We start from the raw sequence: 22,644 nt of genomic DNA, 5'->3' as shown, positions 1-22,644 counted from the left end.
TCTTTCCACAGATGCTGCCAGACCTGCTGAGTGAATCCAGCATTTCTTGTTTTTGTTTCAGATTTCCAGCATCCGCAGTATTTTGCTTTTATTTTATTATCCCAGTATAACTTATCTGATTACTAGATTAATTAATTGGGCTTGCTTTCCTATAACCAACTTCAATCTAGCACTACTATTTTTTTTTAAAAACTTCACCCTTTAGATAACGTGGCAAAGTAAAAGCCATTTAATACCAGTACATTAGCAGTAGGACCTAGTTTAGCTTGTACTGGTCTCCTTTTTGAGTTCTTCCATTGTGTGCCACAATTCCCTCTTTAGAGCTGCTTGGCCAATCATTTTCTCTGGTTGTATTTGGTACAGAGCCTGAAGCTATCATTGTTTGACTAATGGAATGGATAGCTCCTATTCATTAGCCTGTGCCAGTGCTGCTTGTAAGCTGGTGTTGGGAAACATGCAAATGTGTCACAGGTTTGCTCTTCCTATTTTTAAAATATCTTATTGGTAGTGTTGTGAATGAATGAATGGAAATGTTAAGGGATGTAGGGGAATAATTTCTGCTTTATAATCAAAAAGCAAATGAAAGTATAAAGAACACATTTATGATTTTGCTAAAAACAATGAATAAAACAATTCTGCCCCCTTTCATTTTCTCTCAAAGGCTCTCAACAGCTTTCCTGTCCCAATTCACTGTATTTTAATAAGAATTGGCACATGGTGGTGCACAGTCACTTTCCCTCCGGATTATTGGCCACATTATTCTGGTCTGGCTGTACCCCATATGAATGACTTTTTAAAAAAATAAAACAAAACATGCTATGTACTGCTTATTTTGTGGTACTCCATCTCATTTTAAAATCCCACCTAATTACCAATACAACAAAAACTTGTATTTATATAGCACCTTTAACATAATAAAATGTCCCAACGTGCAATGGACAGCCCTCAGCCCAGCACTGTTGGAATTTCTTTTTCTCTCCAAATTTTAATACTAGTTTACACATTTATGAAGTTGCGTACCTTTGAAACACTTGAAGGCTGTTACCTGCTTGGTGTTGGTTACTAAGGTGGAATAGTTCAGGGGTTGTCTTATCTTGGGTTGTGTACCTATTCCCATTGTTTCTGGAGCAGGATGAGTTGTACTTCTCGCTTTCCTACAGTATTAGCTGGCTCCTCCATTTACAGAGGTATTTATGAATCATAGAAATTTACAGCACAGAAGGCAGCCATTTAGTTCATTATGTCTGAACCAACCAAAAGAGTTATCCAGCCTAATCCCACTTTTGAGCTGTTGATCTGTAGTCTTGTAGGTTACAACACTTCAAGTGCATATCCTAATATTTTTTAAATGTGATGAGGGTTTTTGCCTCTACCATGCTTTCAGGCAGTGAATTTTACACCCCCAGAACCCTCTGGGTGAAAAAAATTCTGTTCAACTCAAATCCTTCTACCAATTACTTTAAATCTATGTTCCCTGGTTATTGACCTCTCTGCTAAGGGAAATAGGTCCTTCCGATCCACTCTATCTAGACCCCTCATAATTTTATAACTCAATTAAATCTCCCCTTGGCCTCCTCTGTTCTAAAGAAAACAACCCCAGCCTATCAAATCTTTCCTCATAGCTAAAATTCTCCATTCCTGGCAACATTCTCATTAATCTCCTCTGTACCTTCTCCAGTGTGATCACATGCTTCCTGTAATGTGATGACCAGCACTGTACGCAGTACTTTAGCCGTGGCCTAACTAGTTTAATACAGGTCTATCATAACCACCCTGCTTTTTTATTCTATGCCTCAGCAAATGAAGGAATGTACCCCGTATGCCTCTTAACCACCTTATCTACCTGTCCTGTTACCTTCAGGGATCTGTGGGCACTCACTCCCAGCTCCCTCTGTTCCTCTACACTTCTTAGTATCCTCCCATTTATTATCACAGAATCACAAAATAATACAGTGCAGAAGAGGCCCTTCGGCTCATCGAGTCTGCACTGATGCATTAAAGACACTATTATGACTCTATTATGTATTCCCTTGCCTTATTTTCCCTTCCCAGATACTTTACCTCACAATTGTCTTGGTGGAATTCCATTTGCCACTTTTCTGCCCACCTGACATGTCTGTTGATACCTTCCTGCAGTCTACATCCTTCTTCCTCACAGACAATTTTTGTGCCATCTGCAAACCTCTTAATTATGCCCCCTACATTTAAGTTTACATCATTGATATATAGCATGAAAATCAAGAGATAATAATGAGGCCTGCAGAACTCTACTGGAAACAGCCTTCCAGTCACAAAAACACCTGTCACTCCTGCCACTGAGCCAATTTTGGATCTAACTTACCACTTTCCCATGGATCTCATGGGCTTTTGCTTTTTTGACCAATCTGCGATGTGGGACCTTCTCAAAAGCCTTGCTAAAATCGATGTAGACAACATAAAACGTGCTACCCTCATCAGCTTTCCTTGCTACCTCCTCAAAAAATTCAATCAAGTTAGTCAGACAGAACCTCCCCTTAGCAAATCCATACGGATTGTCCTTGATTAATCCATGCCTTTTTAAGTGATGATTTACACTGACCTGAATTTTACCCCACCCCAAAGTGCGGAATGGTGGCGGGGGCGGGGGGGGGGGGGGGGGTGGGGGGGTGTCATAAAATGGAACAAGAGGCTCCGTGAGCCCTTCCCGACCCGCTCCCACTGCCACTTTACACAGGGTGGTGGGGGTGAAAATCGACCTGCCCGCCCGCCCACCCAGGCCAATCAAGGCCCTTAAGTGGCCTTCGCCCGCCGCCATGCAGATTTGACGCGTGGCAAGCGGGCATCCTAGACCCAAGAGAAGTCGCCTGACAAAAGCTGGCCACTCTCGAACGTCCCGGTGGGGGCCCTCATGATTGGGCACCCTGTGCCCGGAGGGTCACCCTCACTACCCCAAGCACCCCCAACATCCAACATGCCCCCGTCCCCCCAACCGACCACCCTTGCCTCCCCGGGGCCCAACCGATTACCCCCAGTGAGGCAACCAAAACTTACCTGTGTTCTGGGGTCCCCAACATCTTCTTTTTGAAGCCGGGCTGTAGTCCCAGCAGTGGCCACCGCTCCCGGTGGCGTTGCTGGGACTAAGAGCTGCCGGCCAATCATTTTCTCTGGCAGCTCTATTAGGCGGGACTTCCTACCTCAAGCAGGGGAAGTCCTGCCTCACACCAATTGAAGCCTGGCAACCCGCAAAATACGGGTCGGATCCCCAGGTGAGGCGGAAGCAGGTTCGCTACCGACTTTTCATTTGGTGGCCAGCTCCTGTCCATCTAGGGTAAAATCCCGGCCACTGTCCCTCAGAATTTTTTTCAATAATTTGCCCACCACCAATGTTAGGCTGACTGTCCTGTAGTTACACAATCTATCCCTTTCTCCCTTTTTTAAGCAACAGTACAACATTAGCAATCCTCCAACCCTACGCCTGTAGCCAGAGAGCATTGGAAAATGATGGTCAGAGTTTCTGCTACTTCCTTTCTTACTCTTCTTAACAGCCTGCAGTACATTCTATCCAGGTCTGGTGATTTATCTACTTTCAAAGATGCAAAACTCTTTACTATTCCCTCTCTCTCTGTTTATCCCACCCAATACGTCACACTCCTCCAATTACAATGTCTGCATCATTGCCCTCTTTTGTGAAGACAGATGCAAAATATCCATTAAGAACCATGCCCATGCCTTTCACCTCGATACAAGTTATCTTTTTGGTCTCTAATTGTTACTCTTTCCTTCCTTATCCTCTTGCCCTTTATGTATTTATAAAACATCTTTGGATTATCCTTGATTTTACTTGCTGATATTTTTCCATGCCCTCTCTTTGCTTTCCTAATTTTCTTTTTAATTTCACCCCTACACTTTCTATACTCCTCTAGGCTTTTTGCAGTATTTAGCCCTTGGTATCTAACATAAGCTTTTGCTTTCTCCTATCCTGTACGTTCCTTGACATTCAAAGGGCTCTATATTTGAAGTGGCCTCCAGGACAAAGCCCCAGATTAGCAACTACATTTCCAGCCTTGGGCTGAGGCCAAAAACCACTTGCTCCAATGACTCTGTGTCCAACGGGTGCTTTTATCCACAGGGTAGTGAAGGACAGAGCAGCACAGCAAAATGTACCCATTTACAAAAACCAGTGAGCATTGTGTTAATTAGCATGTTGTGAGGAGGAGGAGGAATCTTTGTCTTTTCCCCCAGGATAAGCCCAGTAGGCAGGGAAATGAGTCTAAAGCAATCACAAGGGCAATCATGGCCTTTGTGGCCTCCCCCTGTCCAGTATGATTAAATGTGGACTTGTAACTGTCTGGTCACAGACTCTTCAGTGCTTATCTGTGGGCTGGGGAAAAGTAATGTTTAGAATTTTTTTTGAGTGCATTCAGGATGTAAGTTTCAGTTTTGTTGATGTGCATGTTATGGTTTGTCATAAGACTTTGTTCCATCCTTCTATAAGCTCGTCTGGATCTCACTGGGCATTCCGTAATTGTCCACCAAAACAGCTGTACATAAAGATATTTTTGTGGGTATAGAAATGCAAAAAAAAAGTTTCAAATGAGGTGGCATTAAAAGTGAATATTGTAGCAAAAATAGTTTCTTGGTTTCACCCAAAAACCACACACTCGCCATGAAATTGGTTTTGCACGCCTTCTCATAATTCTCTTTATTATTTGCATCAGAAATCACTGATTTTCTGATCTCCTTCCGAGAGGTTACATGGATAGAAAATACAGGGTAAGTCACACAAACACGTTGGAGCGTGCTCATCTAGGATCGAGGGCATTCTACAGGTACACTGCGAAGATGTGTGTTGCATTTGGCCTGTGCCACACATTACCTGAAACTGTGAATCTTGCACCAGAAAACTGAGGGTGCTGTGAACTGTAAGCATAATGAAGCACTGATTTAAAAAGACAAGTTTGTGGATTAAGAAAAAGACATGATTAGTTTACTTAATAAGTGTCTCTTCCTATTTTCTCCAGTCATTTGAATGCAAAAGCGCCCTAGGTTGTTTATGTACCGAATGGTGATTTCTGATGTCTTGCCATAAATGAATATATAAGTTAAGACCCCCACATTTTTTTGATATATCTATCTGTCCAAAAATCATTCAAACTGGGTAAAAACCCACGACAGCTAGTGTTAAATACTATCACCTCACTGATTTTTCTAAAGCTTTGGATAACATTCCTATAACTTGAATATCCTATAAATTGTATATCCTCTCCACTTAATCCAAACACTCAGAGTCTTATTTTTGCATACAATAGCCACATTTGCCCATATTATTCAATCTTTCATTTAACATTCAAACAATTGGGCTGTATTTAAAATGGATCTTGAAATGCAGGCTAACTGCTGAGAACGACCTCTCAGCTCATGAGTGACAAAAGGGCATTTCACGCTCATGAAAGAGTCCCTGTATGTAATTCATCTCTGCTAGTGTTATGCCCTCTATATCTCACTACAGTCGCTAACCATGTTGCTATGGGGATGCCAAAGGAACAGTTTGAATGTGCAAATGTTTTATTGCAGTTCAGGGATTTCAATGTCCGGAGCAGAACTTGCTCACAAACAATGCCTACTTTTCCACTAATGTTTAACATACTTGTAAAAGCTTTTGTGTTGTACAGTTTGCTCATTCAACTAAATCAAAGTATTACTGATTCTGATCCTGTCTATTTACGTGATGTTGAAATAAAGATTAAAAACCACTGAATTCCTTCCCTTTTGAAACGGTGAATGTTCTGCTGAAGGGGTGGCAGCCTCTGTGATGAAATAATGTACAGGAAACAAAATGAGAATTATATTCATATTCTATGTTTTTTGTTTATGTAACCTAAAGTATTAAAAGTTTTTTGGCACATCTCTGGGATATTTGAAACTGACCTTGTGGATTCCATTGCAGTGATTTACCAAAACCTACACTCCAGTGCTGAAACCTTCCTTGTTTTCACTGCCTTTCTATCCTAATGATTACATACGTTAATCAGCTCTTATCACCACACTTTGCATCTGGTTAACCATTACATTATACCCCTTGTTGACTAACCCTGTGATCTCGTGGGTATCTCTGTTAGTATTTTTAGAATTAAATAATAGGTGTATTTATCAGTATTAAATTAGTATGGAAATGTGAGGCTTGGGTGGGGGTGGGGTGGGGAGAAGAGGCATAAATACTAAAATGGGCTGTTGCATTTTCATGGCCCATTGCTGGGAGCGCTGCTCGGTGATTGTCACCATGGTTTCTCACATCCTGTGACATGTTAATTTAAATAACATCTGAGGAGCACTACATGGAAATTGCAATGCCTCTCCAATTCTTACGAAGTTCCCCACATTATTCAGATTCCTCAAATGTTCATTTTTCTTGTTGAGGTGAGTTTGAAGGTGCACTATTGGAGGGAACGGAGTCTTAACTGTGAAGTGCGAAATCGAGGCTCAGACTTATTTTTGTTTTCTGTGGCAGAATGAAAACTTGGCAGTAAAAGATTTTAAATTTTCATATCAATTTAAATAGCAACACTGGCGACGTTGATTTCGCTGGGAACTTATTTGAACTCAGTGGCAGGCTGTTTGCAGCAGAGATAGAAAGAGAAACTGATGTTGTTTCTTGGTTGTATTACATACATTGTTATGAAGGCGTTCATGAAACTCATCAAGTTCCCTCTTCACCTTCAAGAGAAGAAATGTATCCCATGAAAAACAGAGTTCTATTTCGAAAAGTGTCCTTCCACGAAAAGCACTCACAACCTGTAATACTTATGAAGTATTGTATATGGATACAGGTATTTTTATATGTATGTCTTCCTCTTCACCCCTGCATGCCAAAGAAAATCCTAGTTACCACTTTCTCTTTATCTCCCTGGGCAAGCAGGTGAATATCATCGGACAGGTGCAGGTTGCTAGATGGATTGCGGGTACCAGGGGATCCGCGTGAGCAGCATCATTTACCATAAATGTGTGCACACAGTTCCATTATCCTCCTGATCACAGCATAGATTCACACCATGCTCCAGCTGCTTCTATTATTGTAACTCAGTCCTAGTAGGCACTCAATCCTGGATGCATGATTATAGGCTTTCATACCTGCCCCCCAGGTAACACCTTTCTGCAACAGTCATTCCAAGTCTCAGTTATATCAACTATATGTATTGGAAGGACTGTACTCAGGTTGCTTATCTTGTACCAACCACCTTGTTTTGGACATTCAAGCCCACTGCTGCATACCAGGTTTACTCAAATTACTTATATCATATATCTTCATATGAAAGGCTGTAATAAAGATGTGTAACCTCCTAAGATCCCCTCCAGCATAATCAGTAACTGTTTGATGTCCCTTTTTGCAGCTGCTTCCCCTTAGTGCCAGAAATCTACCTCATTGTTTGATCCTGGATCATTCCCATGGGCTGGAGGAAACCTTTCCATTATTGTAAATCAGGGAGAATTATTTGGATGAATGTCCTATGCCATGGGCTTAACCAACGATGGGATGTTGCTGTTATTGAAGGCCGAAGTGTCCTTCACCTTTTCTGTGGTCCTAAAGGACTGTGACCAAATGGAAGATGGCAGCTGCCAGGACATTCAGGGTCCAATGATGAATCAAAGGTTAGAAAAGATGCCCCTAGTATCCTGCAATGCATACCTTCAAGATCGCTTGTGGCTATGCAAAGACACAATGCTGCAATTTAAGCCACCCACCACCATATCCCACTAGTTAGTCAATTAGTCAACATGATTGACAGATTGCACTAAACTTAACAAGTGAGTCTATTGTCAAGAAAACACAATATGCCAAATGAGAAATTTCAATTCTTCGGTTGGAAACTTACATTAAACTTTTAATGGGAAAAAAATCTGACAGTTAACGTTAAAAAAAAGCTGGCAGCCAAGATGGCCACCGCAATTTGCATTTGAACACCTTACACATTCCAAGGCCTCTAACAGGAGGCACATGAGCTTGTAGCCAAACAATGGCTTGCTCTAGTGATTGAATTATCTAAGAGTGATTTTATTAGCATGACATTCAAGGCCATCCTGACACATTAACTTTGAAAGAGCAAACCCCTCCGACTGTAAATATTGGCATCCTGAGGCCTGAGGACATGGAAACTCCTAACCTTGAATCTCATCAGAAGGTTCCAGAGAATACACTGAGGCAGTCATGTGACCATCTGCCCATCCCTATGAAAGCTGGGAGTTTCTCTTGGACAAAGATAGACAAGCCAGTGACTGATTCTCTGCAGAAGCCAGAAGGGGTGTCTCTCTCTCTCTCTCGCCAGAAGACCTTGTGCGAAGCCTAGCTGCTGGTTGCTGGATCTAAGAGAAAGACACCAGAGGAAGAAAGCCACCTACAATTCTGCCTACAAGAAAAGCCTAAACCAGGTGGGCCAGCCACAAATTGCACATTTGCCAGCCAAAGGCTTCGAGAACACAACTTCAGCTGGAAGATAATGAAATCATCCAACCCCACAGATTGTGTTTCAATATTTATTTGTTCTTTACTCTAATACAACCACAAATCTACCCCTCAGCACTCTGTAATCTATTTGTGTGTATGTGTGGTTCACATGTGAGTGTGTGCGTGAACGTGTTTAGTTGTGTGTTGTTGTCTTCTGCTGAAAGGTCACTGACCTGAAATGTTAACTTTGCTTCTCTCTCCACAGATGCTGCCAGACCTGCTGAGTATTTTCCAGCACTTTTTGTTTTTATTTCAAATTTCCAGCATCGGCAGTACTTTGCTTTTATTTGTGTGTTTTATTATTTTATTTAGGTCGGGTTTAGATTGTTAATTATAATAAACTCATCTCTTTCTTGTTTAAACTCAAGAAAACCTGTCTGATTGGTTCTTTTACGATCACTACAAAGGTAAAAGGTAAAAAAAGGAATAAATACTGTTGCGGTCAAATAAGAGGGAGGAAAAGAGGGAAACCTTGTGACACCTCCTCACCTGGCCAGAACACTATCAATAACACAGTCTTGTACATAAAGGAGGGCTTCAATCTTTCAGAAATGCTTGAAACAGACAATCCAAATCCATCCTTTACAAAGCAACCACCATCTCAGTTAATGAAGACATTGAATAGGATCAGGGCCTCATTTCTTTTCGAGGAGAGATTTGGTTAGATTCTTTACATGTGTGTGGTATTCTGTGCATGAAATCTTTATACAGCAGATGCAGTTCAACAAATATTATCACAGAATGGAAAATAAACAAGGGTAAAAATTCAAAAACAAACTTCTCAATAGACCAGACTTAGTGCTACAGTGAGAGCTATTACATAAACACAATGGGTCAGGAAAGGGGTTAGTCAAGATTTCCATTATGTGCCATTTCAAGTAGTTTACTTTAGCTATGTCATTAAATATTTAATCAGGATATTTGTTAAAGGGAAACTTTAATAATTTCGCCAAATTATCATACACCATTGCCAATCAATTAAAATTTATAGAAATCTTTTAGAAAAGATAAAATAATAAAATTAAGACAAATTTCTTTAATATCTCCCACTATTTTTAGTTTGGCAATAACGTTTGTAATCAAACTTTTTTCTTTGGGGTAGTAGATAATGGAGAAACTTGAGGGGCTGCATTGCTGGTTTCTTCTCCTGGAGTTTCCCTTTAAGATTTTAAGAGTGAATTTATGGGTGGAAAAGGAGCTGAGAACAAAAAAGGAAGAGAGACAAACAAACAAACAAAGGAAGCCTAGGAAAGGAAGAATCAACCTACAATTAAAATTTGTGTGTTTATCGCCTATCACTTGTAATGAGACACAAATCTGGGTTCAAAATGTGCACATAGACTTTTCCTGTGGAAAAGTACAAACAAGCAAACATAAAAATCCTTCAATGTTTTTGCTCTGTGAATGTAGGTTTAAAATAATAAAATCCAACGGGAATCATGGATACTGACAGTGCTGCCCCATGACATCTGTGTTTAGTGGGTTTTAAATCACCCTGTGCATTATCTTTAGTGCAGTAATTAACACACTCAAATTAACTTCCTTTCTCTGACATTGTAACATAACTGATGACGAATGGTTTGGTGACCATTTGAAATGACAAAGATAGCATATGTTAGCTTCCACTAAAAAATAGCAATTTACATGGTTAATAGAAAACACTCTCCCATTGGCCCAGTAGTGTCAACAATGTAGTACTGGTCTTCCAGGAATTTCAGGTCAAGTGTTGAGGCTGGCTTCAATCCGAGAGTGAATTTCATCAGATTTTTGCTAAGTTGTTGAGGATTGCTTGAAGTTAAACTATGGTATTAAAGGAGGGGAAAAATTACACTGGACAACTTTATATATCTTTTGAGTTGCATGCTCTCTTTTGTGGGCCAATCAACATGGTTTTCTGCTATGGGCGAAATCCATGGCCGAAGGTGGCTCCGCTTTTCAGGTGGAAGAGAGCATGTGACCAGGAGGGCAAGATGGAGAAATTAAAATTTTGAAACTTTACTTTTGGTCTCCTTCACTGCCTCAAATCACCAAACAGCAAAGCAGAACAGTAGTATCTTTCAATATATATAGCAAATGCTAAAATCACCAAATCCTCTTTTATCCCTGCCCTCCACCCCCCAAAAATGCCCCTGAGTTTTACTACTTTGTATGGAATACAACGTACACCCACCTTGTACTGTTGCTGTTGTGTCGAGTTGAGTCCCACAGTGTTCAGCTTCCATCTCAGGAATTACTGCATCTAAAAACAGGAAGATTCAATCAATTGACATCTACTTTCAACTGGCTGATTCTTTTTCTTTTACATTTTTATCTTTAAAAGTAACGATTACTTTTGTGTCTATAATAAAATAAGAAGTTGACTTAGAAAAGAGTGCGCTCTGGGTTGCACAGCAACTTATCATGTGATCACTAATGAGCAAAAGGGTTTTGTTCCAACAGTTCAATAACTCTATTAACCTCTGATCCCATCAAATCCACAACGTGCATAATGTTCCGTGGGTAATTTTTACACACATCAGAATGTGTGTGACTATAATTAAAATGTGTTCATTATGCATAATGAAAAGCTATAACACAATTTGGAAATGAGTCCAAGTCATGTGCAAAAATCATTTAATTCATTTGTTATTATCTTCACACAATGTGATTTCAGGTGTGGCCATTCTTGGATGATGGGGACCCTGCATTACTAGGCTACCTATTCCACACAGGATAAGTCACTAGGTGGACTTAATCCACTGAAGTGGCTGAATGCTTTGGCCTTAAAAGGATGAGACACAAATTTGGAAACGATACTGAACTCTGCCTTTTATAATCTTGCACAACATTTAAATCAGAATATTAATAACATTTATTTTTGTTTAAGGATTACATGCCCTCAGAGCCTGCTGTTCAGTTTCCCCTGCATGAAGGCAATTCTTCAATGTTTGTTAATCTTCCTTTGCATATTTTGCAGTTACTGGCATTTTGTGCAGTAATATTTAATTAAAAGAAAATTCAATATTTATTTGCACCTGACAAAATAATCAGGGGAACAAATCAGCACATTATACTCCTTCACGCCTGCTGTTTGTACAAGTCCACCATCCATAACTGAGTAATCAATCATGATACTAGCCCCCGTGTAAGGCTATGCAGAGAATGCTCCCCATTTCCCCATAGCAGCAAAAAATCAATGACCTTAAATTTATATTCAGTAATGAACTTTGAAAAATTCAACGTCATGGCTCAGTTAATATTTAAACCTAATTTGACAAATAAACAACCCCATATGGCCAGCATGTTAACAGTTAAAATTGTGTAATCTGTGCCTCCTTATGTCCTCTACAGTGTAAAAGGAAGAAACCTAATTCAGTGCTCAAATAAAAAATGATTTGCATTTGCAATATACACCCGGGTCTAGAGATGATGGGTAGTTCCAAACAAAGTGCTCATTTTTACATACAAACATACGAATTAGGAGCAGGAGTAGGCCACTCAGCCCTTCGAGCCTGCTCCGCCATTCAATAAGTTCATGGCTGAACTGATTACTCCACATTTCCACCTACCCCTGATAACCTTCCACCCCCTTGCTTACCATGTTTTTGGTACGTGCCCATTGAACTCAAACTCACAGTGAAGATTGTGGATTAGGGAAAAAGGAGAAAATTGTGGAAATGATCAGGTATTTTCTGTAAAGATTATGTTTACATTCAAGCTGTGTAATTGTTCATTTATTTATTTAGAGATACAGCACTGAAACAGGCCCTTCGGCCCACCAAGTCTGTGCCGATCAACAACCACCCATTTATACTAACCCTACAGTAATCCCATATTCCCTACTACCTACCTACACTAGGGGCAATTTACAATGGCCAATTTACCTATCACCTGCAAGTCTTTGGCTGTGGGAGGAAACCGGAGCACCCGGCGAAAACCCACGCAGTCACAGGGAGAACTTGCAAACTCCGCACAGGCAGTACCCAGAATCGAACCCAGGTCCCTGGAGCTGTGAGGCTGCAGTGCTAACCATTGCGCCACTGTGCCACCCAATTATATGACACTTTATTACATTGTGTGTCAGCCAGTTTATTCACATTAACTGTTCTTTCTTTCTCTGTAAAGAGTAAAGATGGTGAATGTTGACCCATCATCAGTTCTGACAACACTGTTAATCCACATTTTATTTCTCAAAATTTCTGATGGGCCCTGCTGTGCATTTCCAACAGTTTCATTTTCATTCACAAGACTTGCATTGCATATAAAGTAATGAGAGCTGTACCACTGAGCATCCTGAGACTTTCTGTGGATGTGGCCTGTTGTAAAGCTTGCTCCACTTGCTCTCGTCGCTTTGACTCAAATTCAAGTGCTTCCTGTAATTTCCTCTTTGCCTTTTTCTCTTTCTTCAGTCGTTTTTGAATTGTTGCTGGATTTATGAAATACAAGTTTAGGACAATTGGCTTAATGTATTTAAAAAATATATATATAAGGCTGAAAGCTCAATATGGGTAAGATAATTTCCCTGATGTTTTATATTCTCCAGACTCGAACAATTTATGGAATCTCACATTATAAAAGTCTTAAGTCTTAATCGAACACAAGCTATTGCGTTTTAATTGGACAAAGCGTAACACTTTGTGGAAAAGAGATCTATATGCAGCACAGATTTATATTCCTGATTTATACCTGCTAATTTCAGGTTGCCTTTGTTTAAACAATGTTTCCCACTTATTATATTGGATAATTCCATAATTTGCATAATTGCGTCATCACTATTTTTAGCATCTAAATCTGTAAAGAATGTTACATTCTTGCTGTAATTATATGACACTTCATTACATTGCACGTCATCCAGTTTATTCACATTAACTATCCTTTTTCTTTCTCATGATGCATCATCTTCAATATTATTTGACACTCCAAGCTAAAAGACTGAACTTTTGTGAATCACACAATTACTGGGAGGTACATCATCAAAGTAAGTATACTGCACCCCACAATTGTGAAGTCTCCCTCATGCATATTTTGCAAGCATTGAAAAATCTGACTGCATCACAAAAAACTTGAAAGCCTACTGGAACTAATTTAAAAAATCACTATCTCACAATTGCAACTTACTGAAAGTTGCAATAAAAAAGGATATGGTGAAAATGGAGCCAGACTGATGAGACAAATGGAAACAATATGATGTGAACAACATTATCTGTATGTGGTTAAGAATTTGGGTCTGCTGTGCATATCCACTTGAGTGGTGTAATTCACTCCCTTAAGCAGTCTGATTGCCTTTTAACATATTTAAGTTGACTCCCACTCCCCTGTATCTACCAGCCTGGTAGCGGGATCTATGAGCCAAACAGTGAAAATCTTCTGTAGCAGAGACTGAATTTTTGTGTCTCAAGCAGATGTAATCCTCTAATCTGTCTGAAAGTGAACACATATTTCCAATTTGGGGAATCTTGACATAAAAGTGACAACAAAAGGACAAATATGGTTAAGTTCTTAACAACCAGGACAGAGTTTGCTTCTCCCCTGCAGCATCTCTGCTGTCTTTTGTTGATTTCTAATGTCTGTGTTCATTTTTGAAAAGTGCCTCTTCAAAGATTGTGCCAACATCATAGTGTTTGCATGATGCTAGTGTTTAGACCAGGTGTGAAAGGTAGAGAGAGAGATACAGTACTGAAACAGGCCCTTCGGCCCATTGAGTCCACGGCGACCAACAACCACCCATTTATACTAATCCTACATTAATCCCATATTCCCTACCACATCCCCACCATTCTCCTACCACCTACCTACACTAGGGGCAATTTATAATGGCCAATTTACCTATCAACCTGCAAGTCTCTGGATGTGGGAGGAAACTGGAGCACCCGATGGAAACCCACAGAGTCACAGGGAGAACTTGCAAACTCCACACAGGCAGTACCTAGAACCGAACCTGGGTCGCTGGAGCTGTGAGGCTGCAGTGCTAACCACTGAGCCACTCAAAGATCTGAGGATCTTTTACTGTCTTCACCCGGTCTTATTGTAACAGAGTTTATGTTTTTAAACACACTGTGTTTTGAGCTCCCCCTTGGTGAATCCTTGTTCCCCGCTTTCCAATTATAAGGCAAAGAAACCAGCACACCAGTTTTTCTTAGGTTTAAAGAAGAAAAGTGAAATTTTATTAAACTTAAACTCTAATTTAATTAACGCCTACGGATACACACCGCACCCCACACTAGCATGCATATGTGATAAGTACATGCAAATAGAGACAGAAAAGAGAAGAAAAATATTGGAGAGTTTGAGGCAATATCAGAAGAGTTTCTTGTAACTGTGCGTTGAGCTCACTGTAGTCCTTTTGTAGTTAGTTCTTGCTTTTTGTTGGGGCCCAGTATTCTTCTTAAACCTTGTTCACTGTAGGAGACTTTTCTCTTTTGGGGTTCATGGGTCTTCAGTTCCATGAGAAAGAGATGAGAGCAGACAGGAGAGAGGTGTTTTCAGTCCAGGAGCAAAGAGCTTTCTGAGTTCAAATTCTCTGTGGCAAGTTCAAATTCAAAAAACTCTAACAGTCAGATAGTCATGGGACTAAACTGGTCTGACCATGTCTGTTTGTGTATTTGGTCATCTTAGCAGTTAACCTGGAATGCTAGCCTCTCCACCTTAAATATCTGGTAATCAAAAGTCCACTGTGGATTAAATTGGAGCAGGGAGTGGCCCCTTTGTCCATTCCAAGTACTGTCTGTTACTATGCAAATATCATTCCAGTCAGGGGCTTGGCAATTCATTATGATAGGCCCTCTTTTCTTCCCAACAGCAATTTTAAGTTTTAATGTTCATGTGGCGAAATAATGTGTGCCTCATTCTTGGCAGGTGGGGGCCTGCATGACACCTTCACAGCCAAGGGAATTTTTTTTTTTAAGAACATTACAGCGCAGTACAGGCCCTTCGGCCCTCGATGTTGCGCCGACCTGTGAAACCATCTGACCTACACTATTCCATTTTCATCCATGTGTCTATCCAATGTCCACTTAAATGCCCTTAAAGTTGGCGAATCTACTACTGCTGCAGGCAGGACGTTCCACGCCCTTACTACTCTCTGAGTAAAGAAACTACCTCTCACATCTGTCCGATATCTATCACCCCTCAACTTGAAGCTATGTCCCCTCGTGTTTGCCATCACCATCCGAGGAAAAAGACGCTCACTATCCACCCTATCTAACCCTCTGATTATCTTATATGTCTCTATTAAGTCACCTCTCCTCCTCCTTCTCTCCAACGAAAACAACCTCAAGTCCCTCAGCCTTTCCTCGTAAGACCTTCCCTCCATACCAGGCAACATCCTAGTAAATCTCCTCTGCACCCTTTCCATAGCTTCCACATCCTTCCTATAATGCGGTGACCAGAACTGCACGCAATACTCCAGGTGCGGTCTCACCAGAGTTCTGTACAGCTGCAGCATGACCTCGTGGCTCCGAAACTCGACCCCCCTACTAATAAAAGCTAACACACCATATGCCTTCTTAACAGCCCTATTAACCTGGTTAGCAACCTTCAGGGATTTATGCACCTGGACACCAAAATCTCTCTGTTCATCTACAGTACCAAGAATCCTCCCATTAGCCCAGTACTCTGCATTCCTGTTACTCCTTCCAAAGTGAATCACCTCACACTTTTCCGCATTAAACTCCATTTGCCATCTCTCAGCCCAGCTCTGCAGCCTATCTATGTCTCTCTGTACCCGACAACATCCTTCGGCACTATCCACAACTCCACCGACCTTAGTGTCATCTGCAAATTTACTAACCCACCCTTCTACACCCTCTTCCAGGTCATTTATAAAAATGACAAACAGCAGTGGCCCCAAAACAGATCCTTGCGGTACACCACTAGTAACTAAACTCCAGGATGAACATTTGCCATCAACCACCACCCTCTGTCTTCTTTCAGCTAGCCAATTTCTGATCCAAAGCTCTAAATCACCTTCAACCCCATACTTGCGTATTTTCTGCAATAGCCTACCGTGGGGAACCTTATCAAACGCCTTACTGAAATCCATATACACCACATCCACTGCTTTACCCTCATCCACCTGTTTGGTCACCTTCTCGAAAAACTCAATAAGGTTTGTGAGGCACGACCTACCCGTCACAAAACCGTGCTGACTATCTCTAATGTACTTATTCTTTTCAAGATGATTATAAATCCTGTCTCTTATAACCTTTTCCAACATTTTACCCACAACCGAAGTAAGGCTCACAGGTCTATAAATGTGATTTGAAAAAAAAACAATGCATTTCATTACAAGGTTTGAGAGAAATATAAGATACAGAAAGAAAAACCATGCATTTCTCTCATTCATTTCCATTCAGCCAATTCAATTCACTCTGTGTGATATCAAGAAACAACTGAAGGCACTATTCCTGACAATATTCCGGCAATAGTACTGAAGACCTGTGCTCCAGAACTTGCTGCGTCCCTCGCCAAGCTGCTCCAGTACAGAAATTGTTGAAGAAATCCTTAAAATCGAAAAAGTGTTGAGAACCAAGTGTTCCATTGCTGCAAAAGTCATAATCATCCTGGCTATAAGGGATTTTAGTGACTCCGTCTCCATCATTATCTGGCAATTAAATCAGAAGAATCAAGACTCCAGCACATTTTATCAAATGCAGCCCTGTTGTGTAGATTGTCATGAATGCACTGAGTTCACAGATTTCTGCAAATAAGGATAGTGGTACACCTGTGCACAAATTAGAGTACAGCTGCTTAATTTATTTTTACTATATCGTGATGTTTTACACCCATGTGTATTTTCTTTACATCAAATGCACAACAGTGTTGTATCTTTTGAGCAATGCAGTATATGGTACCTGAACTGTCACTAATAGGCAGTAACATTATGTGCATTGTTATATAATGTATTATAAAATTATTTGTAGTAAACTTTGTTTGACAGATTTAATGTAAAATGTTTTTTTCAATATAATAACACTGAAACGCCACCGTAAGGAACATGCATCGTGATATACAGTACTGTAGTTCAATGACCCGTTAAAATCCCAACGACTCAGTATTACAAATATTTCTGTAACTATTACAAAACGTAAAATAGTTTCCTCATTTAACACAGGTTGTGACTGAAAGTGATTGCTAAACAGTCTTCTTCTTCTTAGGCAGTCCCTAGGCACCAAGAATGACTTGCTTCCAGTCCGGTTCAGTGCGTTCTACCATGACTAACGAGTCCAATGCACGAACTGCAGATTCTACCACAAGTGGGGCAGATGGTGTTTAAACGGTCGAGTAGATGAGTTTCTTGGGGGCTGTGTGCTCCTTTCACTGCCTGGGCTTGGCCTCCGTGTGCTCCCGTCGAAATCTCGCCAGGTGCTCGGTACCTTCCCGAATGCACCTTCTCCACTTTGAGCAATTGTGGGACAGGGACTTCCATGAGTCAGTGGGTATGTTGGATTTCTTCAGGGATGCTTTGAGAATGTCTCTAAAGCGTTTCCTCTGTACTCCTGGGTGTCTTTTGCTGTGGCAAAGCTCAGAGTAGAGCAATCGCTTCACTAGCCTGGTGTCAGGCATGTGAGTGATGTGGCCCGCCCAGCGAAGTTGGTTTTGGGCGATTAGTACCTCGATACTGGGAATGTTGTCTTGGGAGAGGATGCTGACATTAGAGCGCCTATCCTGTCAATGCATGGGAAGGATTTTACGGAGATAGCGTTAGTGGTATTTCTCCAATGCCTTGAGGTGTCTGCTATATATTGTCCAAGTCTCTGAAGCATCTAGGAGTGCAGGGTTTGAGGTCCTGGTCCTCGATTAACCTCTTCCTCAGTTGGCCAAAGGCAGAGCTGGTGCATTTAAGCCAGTGGTGGATTTCATCATCTTTGTTGAGAGGAGACTCCTAAAGTATGGAAAATGGTCTATATTTTCCAGGGTCTCGCCATGGATCCTAATCTACGGAGGATGATGTTGTGCTGCAGGAGCGGGTTGGAAGAGGACCTTGGTTTCCCGGATGTTTAAAGGAAGGCCCATTGTCTCATATGCTTCAGTAAAGGAGTCAATGATGACTCTGAGCTCAGTCCCCGAGAACATATACAAGCGTAAGCAGTATCAGCATTGGGAATCTCCTTCCCATTCACTTACACTGTCATTTAATTACATAATCTACTTAAGTACTTATCAGTCACCTCCTCCAAAACTATTCAATTCTTACAATCTAGAGATAGGGAGAGGCCAGATATTAATATGGCTATATTGTTAGAAATATTGAAGTTTATATAACTGGTTATACAATGTGTTGTATGATTGCCTTTAAGTGTGATGTCCCCTTAAGATCTTGGTATGCTAATGAGCTAAGTACCAAGATGCAGTCATGTGACTACAAGCCAGCATCACTCTGCAACTGTAATACCCAGATTAAGGTTCTGTAAATAGTTTGCTGTGTACTGTATATACTTGTTAGCTGTTAATAAACCTGTTGAAGATCTTCAGCATAACTAGACTCCATGCATCTCATTTATGTTGCATCAGACAACATAAAGAACTCATTAGTTACATGGTGGCAGCTGTGGCGAGAAGAAAACATCTAAGTTGAAGACCATGGGTAAAACAGTTTTGAAATCGACCCTTCTTACAGCCTCTGGGGAGAAAGTTCAACAGAAATACTGGCCCAAACAGTTAAAAAAACTTACCTCCAGCTGTAGAAGACAGAGCACAGACAATAAGCTGCAAGTAAATCGAATGAGTCATTGTGTCAACGGTCGAGGAATACTGGTTTTAAAAAAAAACAAGCTTTGAAGTGCTTAAAGGATTGATTTTTTTCTAAAGACTCCGTTAAAAAGGGGAAGACCCAACTCCTCTCCCAGACTGATCGAGGTCAGTGCCATTACAGGAGGCGTCTGATTGCAAAAAGTGCAGGAAACCCCGATCACTGCAGAGTCTCTATTCATGCAGCCAAAGATTTTTTTAAAAACTAATTAAACCACTCGAGCATGAAGGATTTCCATTCACACAGCCACCGCTATAAAAACCCATTAAACCACTCAAGTGTGAAGAACATAAACAAACTTTTAAAAAGCTATTGAACTGCCCAGTGAACAGCTGGGTAAAGAGACCAGCTTAAGTGCTGCAAAAACAAACTATCAAAAAAAACAATTGAATTGCCTGTTGAAAAGCTGTAGACAGGTTTAAGTGCTGCAAGCAAGATAAACACATAGCACTGTCTAACACTTGCTCCTCTCAATCCAAGCAGCTAGTATAAACAACAGATCATTTCTTCAAGGGGAAACAGTAGAGTCATAGAACAAGTTGCAAAGCAAGTTTTGAACAAAAGAAAAGCAGCAAGATGGATACCAAATTTCCCAGCATGAATTGGAAGGCCATGGATATCCTATCCGAGTTCCAACTTTTCAAACAAAGAATGCAGTTATGTTTCACGGACCAAGTGATTGCAGAACCAGTAAAACAGGCATTACAAATACTACTAACAGTTAGAAATGACAGTTTACACACAATCAATACCTCAGGCATATCTGAAGAGGACCAGAAAGATCCTGCAAAGATATGGAAAGTGCTAGAAGATCAACTCTGATTAAGTGTTAATTTTAGAATTCACCACCTTGAATTGATGTCCTACAGGCAACAGCCACAGGAGTCAACAGATCAGTTCATCAGTAGATGCCGTAGTAAGGGCAATGAATGCGATTTTTCAGAAACTGAGCTGCCGGACTGAATAATGGAGCTGGTGATTGTCGCAACACCCGTTGAAGCATTTCAGAAAGCATCACAGCATTAAAGCACTGCTAGAGGATGACAGAAAATATGAAGCCATTATAGCTGGACAACAGCACCTACAAGCACCAGGTGCAGCCAACAGCATCGGCACGATAACCAGGTCAAAAAGAGCAAGCAAGCTGTGTGGTAAGTCCCACTCACCGCGACCCTATCTTGCATTTCGAGACCTGTGCAAGGCGTGTGGCGCAAAAGGACATTGGGCCCTCCAATGCAAGAAATCTGGCTCCAAAGATGCAGCTAGAAGTCATGGTAGGACACAAACAAACAGACGACACGTGCAAAAACAGGGCAATAGCAGCAAGGAAAGCGCCAGAGACCTGTATAAGCACAAACCAATACACAAAGTCATCAGCGAAACAGACCTGAGACAAGACCCAGAGAGAAGTAATTCTCAGTCAGAGAATGATCAGACGGTCAACATTGTGAACCTGACACAACATGTTGAGGACGTCAAATAACTGGAAGCATTCACCACTATTAACATCATGTGCCCAAAGAAAGCTGGAAAACATACACTCAGGACTAAGATTGACACAAGCACCAGTGCAAATATCCTACCAGTCCAAATCCTGAAGGATATGTACTGGAGTCATTGGAAATCAATGATACAATGACAAATGCAAAGTTATCTGCGTACAATGGGTCACCCATCCCTTACAATGTTATACTAACAATGCAATGCAGTTATGGCAAGTCGGCATGGAAACCACAAATATTCTACCTGCTAGACACGAGCGGACCAGCAGTGGCAGGACTACCAGCATGTAAGGACCTCAACATCATCCTATCCACAGGGTCACGAAGGTACCCATTATAGTAGAAGAGACCAAGGGCACCCACATTGCATCAGTCCATGGCCTACAACAATCTACCCGGACAGGTTCAATGCCACAGGAAATTTCAAAGGCGATGCTGTACTGCACCTCAGAGAGAATGCAATTCTGTTAATCAACCCTCCCAGAAAGTGCAGCATGCACATACAAGAAAAGCTCAAGCACGAGTTAGATGACATGGAACGCAGCGGCATCATCTGTCGTGTGCATCATCACACAGACTGGTGCAGCTCAATTACCTGCGTACTGAAGAAAGATGGAGCAATCAGGGTATGTCTAGATCCAAGGCATCTAAACCTCTCCCTAAAGAGGTGCCCCCACAAGATTCCGACAGTAAATGGAAAAGTCCTGGGGAAAATTGATGTCCAGAGAAATTTGGGTGTTCAGGTCCATTGTTCCCTGAAGGTGGCAACGCAGGTCAATAGAGTGGTCAAGAAGGCATACGGCATGCTTTCCTTCATCGGACGGGGTATTGAGTACAAGAGTTGGCAGGTCATGTTACAGTTGTATAAGACTTTGGTTCGGCCACATTTGGAATACTGCGTGCAGTTCTGGTCGCCACATTACCAAAAGGATGTGGATGCTTTGGAGAGGGTGCAGAGGAGGTTCACCAGGATGTTGCCTGGTATGGAGGGCGCTAGCTATGAAGAGAGGTTGAGCAGATTAGGATTATTTTCATTAGAAAGACGGAGGTTGAGGGGGGACCTGATTGAGGTGTACAAAATCATGAGAGGTATAGACAGGGTGGATAGCAAGAAGCTTTTTCCCAGAGTGGGGGATTCAATTACTAGGGGTCACGAGTTCAAAGTGAGAGGGGAAAAGTTTAGGGGGGAAAAGTTTAGGGGGGATATGCGTGGAAAGTTCTTTTACGCAGAGGGTGGTGGGTGCCTGGAACGCGTTGCCAGCGGAGGTGGTAGACGCGGGCACGATAGCGTCTTTTAAGATGTATCTAGACAGATACATGAATGGGCAGGAAGCAAAGAGATACAGACCCTTAGAAAATAGGCGACATGTTTAGATAGAGGATCTGGATCGGCGCAGGCTTGGAGGGCCGAAGGGCCTGTTCCTGTGCTGTAATTTTCTTTGTTCTTCTTTGTTCTTTGACATTAGAGGAATTGAATCCCAAGTTCGCAGGAGCCAAATTCTTCTCCAAGTTGGATGCTAAACATGGATATTGGTCGGTACACCTAGCTAAGGAATCTCAAGAAGTCACCACCTTCGGGACACCATTTGAAAAATATTGAATTTTGATCAGCACAAATGTGACAATCAGAAACAGCCAATGACCACAACCGAAGGCACTGTGGAAAGTCATCGTAGAAGGTTGGCCAGATACAGTGAAAGCGGTGCCAGAAATCCTCAGGTGCTTTTGTCCTTACAGAGATGAGCTCGGGATCAACAGTGACATCGAAAGGTTAGCGAGAATGTGTGAGGCATGCCAGAGCCACCAGCCACAACAACGCAAAGAGCTCTACGCCCCCACGAGATTCCGTCAATCCCTTGGTCCAAAATCGCCACTGATCTATTTACCGTGAATGGAGATGACTTTATCTTAGTCACCAACTATTTCTCTAAATT

At 41.4% G+C, this 22,644-nt stretch overlaps 1 protein-coding gene across 2 annotated transcripts in view; it reads right to left on the bottom strand.

Annotated features, from left to right (window-relative positions):
* The window catches only part of LOC137377723 (dachshund homolog 2-like), a 408,325-nt gene that overhangs the window by 21,197 nt on the left and 364,484 nt on the right, over window positions 1-22,644 (bottom strand). For both annotated transcript variants that reach the window (XM_068047687.1, XM_068047688.1), the window contains exons 6-7: window positions 12,741-12,884; window positions 10,650-10,718 (exon numbers count right to left, since the gene is read on the bottom strand). In XM_068047687.1, the coding sequence (XP_067903788.1) occupies window positions 10,650-10,718; window positions 12,741-12,884 (213 nt within the window). The remainder of the gene's footprint in view (window positions 1-10,649; window positions 10,719-12,740; window positions 12,885-22,644) is intronic.

Source organism: Heterodontus francisci, chromosome 15 (genome assembly GCF_036365525.1).
Source record: "Heterodontus francisci isolate sHetFra1 chromosome 15, sHetFra1.hap1, whole genome shotgun sequence".
In the NCBI taxonomy this organism is placed as follows: Eukaryota; Metazoa; Chordata; class Chondrichthyes; order Heterodontiformes; family Heterodontidae; genus Heterodontus; species Heterodontus francisci.
Note: the sequence above shows the minus strand (reverse complement) of the source record. Positions and strands in the feature narration are given on the sequence as shown.